This window comes from Podarcis liolepis (assembly GCF_965112155.1).
Source record: "Podarcis liolepis genome assembly, chromosome: 13".
Classification (NCBI taxonomy): Eukaryota; Metazoa; Chordata; class Lepidosauria; order Squamata; family Lacertidae; genus Podarcis; species Podarcis liolepis.
In genome coordinates this window covers 15,849,438-15,858,977 of record NC_139573.1, presented here as the reverse complement: position 1 = coordinate 15,858,977, position 9,540 = coordinate 15,849,438, and the positions used below count along the sequence as shown (strand labels likewise).

Genomic DNA, 9,540 nt, shown 5'->3' with positions numbered 1-9,540 from the left:
CCCCCTGTTGGATGAGCGCAGGTGCATTTTATCCCTGTTTGCTTCAATCCCAAAGGAAGCAAAAAGAGGCCGAAAGAAAGACCCCACTCCCACAGACAAGCCTCCTGCTATGCTTTGAATGACGGGCCGAAATTCAACAGGTGCAGCTCCCCCCCGCCTCTTCATGCTGGGGGATTAAAAAAAAAGTAAGCCAGTTGTATTATTGGCACCTTTCATCTAGCTGCCAGAGAAAAGAACTGTCCAGTTCTGGGCACCACAGTTCAAGAAGGACACTGACAAACTGGAATGTGTCCAGAGGAGGGCAACCAAAATGGTCAAAGGCCTGGAAACGATGCCTTATGAGGAACGGCTAAGGGAGCTGGGCATGTTTAGCCTGGAGAAGAGCTGGTTTTTGTGAGAGGGAAGGGCTCTATAAGAAGGTTAAAGAAGGCTTCTGAGCATGGATGTGCACCCCGGGTCCAGATCCATGTTTGAAGAGTCGTGAGACAGGAAGCTCTTTAGGCATCCTTTGAATTTCTCATAATTCCTCAGAGCAGGGTGTGCCAACCTCTTTTGGGCCAGTGGGTACATGTGGAATTTTTGAGAAAGTGGTGTGGGCGCCAGTCACAAAATGGCTGCCATGGGAGTACAGTGGTACCTTGGGTTAAGAACTTAATTTGTTCTAGAGGTCCGTTCTTAACCTGAAACTGTTCTTAACCTGAGGTACCACTTTAGTTAATGGGGCCTCCCTGCCGCCACCGCATGATTTCTGTTCTCATCCTGAAGCAAAGTTCTTAACCCAAGGTACTATTTCTGGGTTAGAAGTGTCTGTAACCTGAAGTGTCTGTAACCCGAGGTACCACTGTGTGGCATAATGGCTGACATTAAAAAAAAACAACACACACACACAGAAAAAGAGGCAGGCCCTCAAAATGGTGTGGGGATTCCCCCTCCCCAAGACATTTTCCAGGCACCACAAGAGGTGGTTGCAGTCATGGGCACCATGTTGGTGACCGGTGCCTCACTTAGTGCTAATCCAGCCTGACCCAGCCCACGAGGCCTACTGAATGGAGCAAAATTGATGGCATTCATGAAGCTGTTTGGCTCTTTGGAAGCTGCTTGTAAGGATTGTTGTGACAGGAGGGATAAGTCCCAGTGAGACTTTGGCTCCTGGAGAGATAAGGGAAACACTGTGCTTGATAAGAGGCCATGAGGAATAGTGTCAGGAAGCACAATAGCAGGAGAAACCGCAATATGTTTGCTTCTGTTTTGAGAAGCGGCAGATACGATGATGAAACATGTTTATATGCCCGGTATGACTAACAGCATGCTGTGAGGATGTCATTATTTATCCTGGGAAATTCTGATCATGCACAGAGGGTGAAGAAGCCGTAGCTATCTTGTGGGTGGGATTCAACTGCATACTGGCAAATTTAGGTTGCACAATTAAAGCGGATGTGGTGCATGTGTAACAAACCAACTTCCAAAACATACACACACTCCATACCTTTTGTGGCAAGTAAAGTGAGGGGGAAATACACGGGAAAGTGTGGGATCACAGCCGCTTGATGCAACATTGTATAGCCTTTCTTGCAAACAAATCAGAATGAAATAATAAATAGCAGCTGTCACCTCCCCACGTAATCTGCGCAGACAATTCAGGGTGACTGCTCAAGACCCTTGTCCTCTCTCAGATCATTATAAAGAATGATACATCTAGACTTTTATCAACTTTCCCCCGTTTTGATACCCATAAGTCTCAAAGGGTGTACAATCTTCATCCCTGTATAGAAAAATAGTTGTACATGCATGAGTACTTTTCACTTGTAATGTTCGATGCGTGCAATATCTGTGTACATGATAACTGAGCTGTGCAAATAAAAAAGTGTACAGTCTTTCACCAAACACTTGAACAGGTGCAAGCTTGCACCTGTTTCCAGTGTAATGTGTGAACATGCTCAGCTTCACTGGACTTCCTCCTATTCCCCCATCTGCTTTCCCCCTTTTCTTTATTTCTTTGGCCACAATCCCACCATACATTGGAAGCGCTATGATACTGTCATGAACTGGCGGGATGACAGGGAGGAGGAAGAGGATCCTGGCAAGGGGTGTAGCCGGGGACTGGGGCACCATGGAGCAAACTGGGGATGGGGAAGGAGAGGATGGTGTAGGAAGCGCTCACAGGGTGATGGCAGATGACGAGGGGATGGGGGTCAGTGCACAGGAGCCAGAGCAGCAGGACTCATCACCAGAGCCAGAGGGCCCCTGTCTCTACAAACATGGCGGGTGCGAAATAATAATAATAAAAATAAAAATACAAACATGGCGGGCTCTGGGGTGTAGGGAGAAGTGGGCAGGGTGCTCCAGGAAGCTGAGGCAGGCAAGGGCCAACAGGCCAGCTCTCTAGCTGGCCAGGTGAGGCTCTGGGAGGAGGTGTGTGAATCCTTGGCTGGAGTAGGCTTGGACAGGTGAGGTTCACCTGCCTCATTGAGCCCAGATGCTGCAGTCCATCAGCATGCGAAGTATAAAAGGGCAGCAGAGCCGAGGTGCTGTGTCTCCTTAGCTCTCCATGTTGATGGTCCTTCACTGGAATGTTGCTGGACAACCATGGAACTGGGCTTCAGGGCTGACTGGACTGTTTCCTGACTGCTGGACTTTGGACTTGGCTACTTGGATTGACCCTGAACCTCATTTCCTGACCTTTGGACTTCACTTGTGTGGCTTGACCTTCAGACTTCGAACTTTGGACTTGGCCTACTAACTTGCTGCCAGGTAGGCCAGGGGTTCAGGACAGGACTTTAAAGACTTTATGGCTTCCTGCAAAGACTCCTGGAAACTGCAGTTTGTCAAGGATGCTGAAAGTCGTTGGGAGTCTCCTATTCACCTCATGGAGCTACAATTCCCAGAGTTTCCTGTGAATTCATTGTTAAATCCCTCTAGGAACCGTAGCTTTGTGAAGGGGGGGGGGAGGTTCATCTAGGCAGGGTTGCCATATGTCCTCTTTTTCCAGGGCACGTCCTCTTTTTCATGGGTAGAATCGTCATAGTGATCCATAGTTAAAAGTAGAAGTTGGCAAATGTGTCCTCTTTTCTGTTCTTCAAAATAAGCTTTGTGAGTCCTTCCTATTTAAATCTCTGCTATTCTTTTATACATCTCTCTGAATGTTTTTTGTTTTTTGCAGAGGTGATAACTCTCACTCAGATTCTTCCTCACTTGGTCATGGATTAAGAACCCATAATCCATGGTGTTTATCATAGAATAGAATTGTAGAATTGAAGGGATCCTGAGAGTCATCTAGTCGAACCCCCTGCAATGCAGGAATCTTTTTCCCAATGTGGAATTCGAACCCATAACCCTGAGTTTAAGAGTCCCATGCTCTGCCAGCTGAGCTGTGTTGGGCTTCCTCTCCCTCTGACACCCTAGAAGGCCTTGGTCCCTTTGCCTCTATTGACCTCTGCCTGAACTGGCTGGCTTTTGGTCTCTAGCGCACATGAGCTTTCCCTCCCCATCCGCTTCTGCTCTCTGTGGTTTTCCTGTCCAGATAATGCAGATCCTCTTTTCTCCTTTCAAGTCAGTTTTTTACTGAATCCAGGAATTTCTGAAGCCAGCAGGGGTTGACAAATCCTAGCTGTCTTCAGTGACCAACCAAATATCTGTGGTTACTGGAACCCTCCTTTCCCCAATGGGGCTCCACACATTTGAAATGGAAGTGCAAAGTTAGGGCAAGTTCTCTCCAGCTCTAGCTTGTACAGTAGCTGGGTAGTTCTGCTCCTTAAGGTCAGTGGTTTTTCCCCAAAAGGCAAAATGGGGAACCCTGACGTCAACGTTTCACATAACAAGGTATATGTGTTGCCCTGAGCAGTCCAAACATCTTCCGAAATCCCGAGGGGCTCCCTCGGAGGCTGCCCCCCCCCATGTGAAGAACCTTTTTGGAGATTTGTCATGGAACTAAGGACACAGAGAACTCCTTATCTGGGCTGGCACCCAACAATCGGGTTTATGCAGGAAGTGGCGGGGCTGGTGGGTGATCGGAATTCAATGCGGTGCTTTATAGCTGAAGGCATATTTCATTTACTGGTTCCACTGGGTCGTTGGACGTAGCCCAGGATCTTTGAATGACGCAAAAGGGATATTCTAAAGCAAACAAACACATTCTTTGCCAGAGCTGTGTATAAATTCCATAAGACAAAACCGGGGAGAAAAATGTTGCATCCATCCTATAAAGTTGGCGTGGTTTGCTCTGGCATAATTTATTCTTCCTGTCGTGAGGGTTGTTATTATTACTATTTTTAAGGCATGTGAAGAAGCGTTCTGTCAGGTCAGCCTGCTTGAGCTTCTAGCTTAGAATTGCCCTCTGCTATACAGACTGGCAGTGGTGGTTTTTCGGGGAGATGTGTTTTACACGGGGTTGGCACCGGATTTGGGGGGAGCCCATGGCAGCATCCCAGGTCTTACTTGGACCAGAAACCTATAATATCAGAAAAATTCATATATCTGTGGGCCAGGGTCTTACATTTTGGATAACTTAAAATGGCAGTCGGCCACTGTGGATGGGAGCTGAGCTACAACACCCACTGCCAAAGAGCATCCCCCAGGGGCCAGGCCAGGAGGGCACAGCTGGATCAGGCTGACCTGGGGCCCTTCCAAGAACCTGGGGCCTTGTCCTGCTTGGCTGGCTGCTGGCGCTGGGCCTGCTTTTACAGCCCCTGCCATAACCTGATGCTTTAACTGAAGATGCTGCAGAAAGAATTGGGACCCGCACTCAAAAGCATATGCTCTTCAACTGAGCTATGGTCCTTCTTCAAAAGTTCCAGCCTGGCAGTGCTGGGACCTGTATCTCCTGTTCTCCTGCTTGTCTCTCTGTCCCTGTCCACTGGGATGAAGCTTGCAGGCTGCTCAAGCCACAGCAATCTGCCCTCCTGAACTTCCTCGCCTGAATTCCACCAAGTCCTGCCCAGCCACTTTCAGTCCGGCTATGCAACTTATAACCTAGTTATGTACAGTGCCTGGTTTCTTGAAAATCATTATCCTGGGGTGTTGTGGGGTTTTTTTGCCTAGGGTTAGGCGGGCAGTTTAATATTTTGTTAGTGTGAGCTACTAAACTCCTGGTCCTTTGGGATTTAGCTGCCCCTACCTCACCATCGTGTTTCCAGAGAGGGAAGTGGTTGCACAATCTCCCCAGTGTCCAAAAAACGCTTGTGTATGAAATGCTGTGTGTATGCTGCTCATGCAGCAGATGGTGAGGCATGTTTTCCATGCTTTTGGTATATCAGAGATAAGGAACCTATCATCCCTGCCCCATCCTGGGAGTTGTAATTTACCCATTAACAGAACTATGAGTCCCAGCACCCTTAAAATGCAATTCCCAGGATTCCTTTTGTGTGTGTGGTGGTGGAGAATGTGCTTTAAATGTATGGTGTGTATGCAGGTGTAGTCCAGAAACTGGAGGACAACAGGATTCCCAGCCCCCTCTTGGCTTTTATATTGGTTTAGGACAAGCCCTTTTGGGGAAAAGTAACACGGCAGGCAGCATAAATCCCTCTTCATGTGTGCATGGCGTAGGGTCAGTTATTGAGCCAGAAGTTGTTTATATGCAAGTTTCTGGTTTTATCTACACACACATAGAGACACTGCTGAAATGAGTTCTGTTCCCTGCCAAATACTGTATTTGCTCAGAACTGCATGTCTCCACGCACAGAGACAGCTATTCCCTGCCAGTTTTCTACACAGGCAGCACACACTTCTGCAGTTTTGGAAACTGTTTTCACTGTATTTTGGCACTTGTTTATATAGAGCCTGAAGCTGACAGTGGGCCCAAAGCTCTGTAACACAGCCGCGTCGTAGTGAAATACCGCTCACTTCACTTCCACTTAAACGGCGGAGAAAGTTGTTGAAAAATGCTGAAGTGTTCTGGCTTCCAGTTTGGTACACCGCCGCCTAAGTTGGATTCGTTAAGTCAGTACAGTATTTAGGAAGAAGTGTCTGTGTGCTTGTTTATGGGGGTGGTTCAGCTTCTAGGCCAGGGTGGTCCATCCCATGGGCCACATTGCCTCCTTTGGCAGCCAAGACCACAAAAAATACTGGGACAAAAATTGTAGATAGAAGCCTGCAAGCTGGGGGTTGCTTCTCTTCTGAGCTGCTGCTGCTGCCGCTGTCAGGGCTGCTTCGCCTGCCTCGTGACTGTTTGCTTGCTGCCTTTTTTAGTCAGCGCCTCGCTTGCCTGCTTCAGTGGCAGCAACAGTGCCTATCACGATGGAACATGGAGGGATTTTCCACATGAAGTTAATTGTCGCACCTGCTGGATGCACTTTTCAGCAGAGATAACCGCCGTGCGTGCAGTTCTTCTCTTGCCCTTGGTCCCCTCTGAAGATGAGACTCACTTGCCAGGCTGGAGTTAACATGTTTTCTCCAAAAGGCTTCAGAGGCACAAGACTCTCTGGAAGCCCCACGCTCTGGACTTGACAGCCTCGGCCCCTCGACCTCGACGCATAGGGCTATTTATTAGGCAGTGAGGGAAAGGCACCCTTGGCAGGCCCAAGAAGGCCTCTGACAGAAACAAACCCCTTTTGGGCCTAGGGGCACTTTTGAAAGCCACACAACCACAGAATCTGCAACAGAGCACCTCCCCCCCCCAAGCCTATCCTGTTAATTCCAATAAAATGCTTCTCTCAAGCCTAATTTCAGCATCACAAGAGGACAGTGTTGGCCACAGGGGAGGCATCTGTGGGCATGCATACAGCCACGAGCCCTTCCTTGGCCACCCCTTCCATATACCGTTTGAATGCTTGCTTCCATAGGTTTGGGAAATAAAAGCAACCTGACAGAAGTTTATTACGTGAGCTCCATTCCCACCCATGGCAGAGAAAAGTCACAACAACTATGCTTCCTACTAAAAATAGTTTAATTTAACAATATTCACATAATTAGGCTGCAGCTATATAAATATATCCACATATATAATTAATATAAAAATAACACATACAGTAGAAACTAAAGTCTCTAGGACAGGAACAAAAGCCCTGAAGAGAACAGCTTTCTCAAAACCAGAGTTTGCACATTCTTCCTCCCCATAACTGGAGAAAAGGGTGGGGCCAGAAGGGCTATTAAGGGTTAACAAGATACCATGAAATAGGTAATGGTTTCTCCCTCAAGATAATTCTTTGAGAGAACTAACTCGGTACTGAGGAACCAATGGGGAAAAAAATAATCATTATTACATTTATAGCCTCCAAGGAGCTCAAGGTGGCCTACAGGGCTCTGCCCCTCCTCATTTCACCCTCACAATAACCCTGTATGGTAGGTTAGGGCCTGAGTAAGGGATTTGAACTACACACAGCCTCTCTCAATGTGTCTCACCGCCCAGTAGAAAGGTGTTCAGATTGAAAGGGAATAATGCCACAAAAAGCCTTACTCATAAAGACTCCATCTTAATCACCTTTCCCCACCTCCACTCTGCACCTTTAACAACTGTGATGGGAGTAACTGCGGTAGGTTCATGCTTCTCCCGTTAGCCGTCTATAGGGCCTACAGGCTTTCTTTAACTGCTGAATTTCTAAATGCGCCACACAGAGGATAAGAAAAGGCACATAGGCTATATTGGCTTTCCACTGCCTTTGAACATCATGTTTCTTAGTGTTCAGTGTTACAGGGAGGGGAAAAATTTGGAACCGGATACCCTGCTCCCCTCGAGAACCTCTTCCACATGGAGAGGCCAAAGTAGCTCTCACAAAATGGCTGCTGTGGGGTGGAAGCGCCACATGAACAAAGGCATTCAGGCCCTGCCAAAAGGCGGGAGAGCCAATGCTGCTCCTCTGCAAACATTTTCTCCTTTCATATGCTGGATTTTTTTTTTCTTTTTTTAAGACAAGAAGGACGAGAATGAGAATATGAAGGAGATAGGCAAGATGGAGGCAGTTCAGTGTTGCTTTGCTGGGACAGCTACATGAGAAAAGCATTCCTCACAAGGGAAGGGCGTTTCATTCTTCCTTCAGCCTTCCCGTGGGCAGAGAGAAAAAGTTTACTACTCTCCTAACTTCCCCTCACCAACACAAAAACAGAAGCCAACTGGGATGGTACAAACAACACCACACAACTTCCCCTCAGAGCGAGGGGACAGGGTATCTGTCAGCCAGGAGGGACAGGTCCTTTACGCAACGGAGGACCCAATCCCGGTAGAGATGGCAAACGCAGTAGCCGGAAAATTTCATGAAAAAGGAGCTGCCAAGTCCCGGTGGCTCAGCCGGCGTCGCTGGAGCAGGTACAAGGCCCATGGAGGCCATGATGGATGCAAGGTGGTCCGACAGACCAAGGCACTGCAGGCGCGACAACGTGAGCTGGTGGCGCAGGTCACTGGCATCGGAGTTCATCACCTCCTGCTGGCTTTTGACGGCAGACAGGAACACTGGCAAATTGGAGAAGGCCGTGACGTTCTGCTGCAGGCGTTCAGCGTCGCTAAGGTCCAGCCAGGCGCTGGGGGGAAGGGATGGCGACGGCAGGCCTGGGAAGGGCTCGACGGGAGGGTTGAAACCGGCATTTGTGAAGGGTTCGTCCTGAATAGACATCTGAGAAATGAAAAGACACGCAAGACGGTCAGAGCTCTTAAGCCTTGACGTTCGGGTTCCTGGATTCTGTACCCCACCCTTTCTCTAAGGTACCGGCAGATGAGACAATCGCATTTTGTCTTCACAAACACCCTTTTGTGACGTTGTTGTTTGGCTGAGATATTCCGAGGCTAGGCCAAGGTCACTCGCCGAGCTACAGGGAAATCGCAAACCAGGAGATGATCTAAGGAGGTGGGGATGGGGGAAGAGGAGACAATTCAAATGCAACGTGCCTCTGATCACAGGCCAAGTTACTGCAGCTAGGCTGTCCGCACCTGCGTCAGCCCCCGTCCTGTGCTCAGAGTTAAGGCAAACCAGTATCATTTTACACACAAGGCATTGCATCCAAAGCTAGTCAGATCGGAGGAGAGCCAGTGCGGCCTCATGTTTAGAGCGTCAGACTAGGACCTGGGAGATCAGGTTTCAAATCCTCGCTGGGATTCAGGAAAAAGGCTGGCTGTCTTTCCATGCATAGCTGGCTTTATTGTAGCCACATTTTTGCACCAAGGGATCTCAAAGTGACTTACACAAGCTCATGGGGTGACCTGGGGCCAGCCACTGCCCCTTAGCCTAACCTACCTCTCACAGGGTTGGTGGAAAACGTGAGATATAAAAGCAATCAATCAATATTGAAGTAAAAGGACATGGCTGTCTTAGGCTCATGAATTTCAGTGCTTAGCTGAACACACACACACACCTTCCTGGCCTCCAAGAATATGTTCATTTCTCTCAGGTTCTGAGGACTCACATAGTCTGCTAGCAGCTGTTTTGCGCCATCCTGCATGTTGATGGCCAGGTTGTATGCATTTTTGATCCCGAGTGCGATTTCTTGCTGGGAGTGAGATGGTGGCGATGACGAAAGGTGGCTTGGCAAGTCCACTGCAGAAGAAGAAGCAAGCAGAAAGTTAAGATGCTGCGTTGGGCAAGCTCACAGTCTACAGTAAACCTCAAGGGGGGGGGG

At 48.5% G+C, this 9,540-nt stretch overlaps 1 protein-coding gene across 2 annotated transcripts in view; it reads right to left on the bottom strand.

Moving 5' to 3' along the window:
* Nucleotides 1-6,862: 6,862 nt before the first annotated feature.
* LOC310691172 (cardiotrophin-2-like) overlaps nt 6,863-9,540 on the bottom strand; it is a gene marked incomplete at its 5' end in the record, with an annotated part of 9,232 nt that continues 6,554 nt past the window's right edge. Inside the window, 2 exons of one of the 2 annotated variants that reach the window (XM_083470819.1) lie at nt 6,863-8,540; nt 9,277-9,458. In XM_083470819.1, coding sequence (XP_083326945.1) covers nt 8,079-8,540; nt 9,277-9,458 — 644 coding nt within the window. In that variant the 3' untranslated portion in view covers nt 6,863-8,078. The remainder of the gene's footprint in view (nt 8,541-9,276; nt 9,459-9,540) is intronic. The other variant, XM_083470820.1, reaches the window with a different exon arrangement.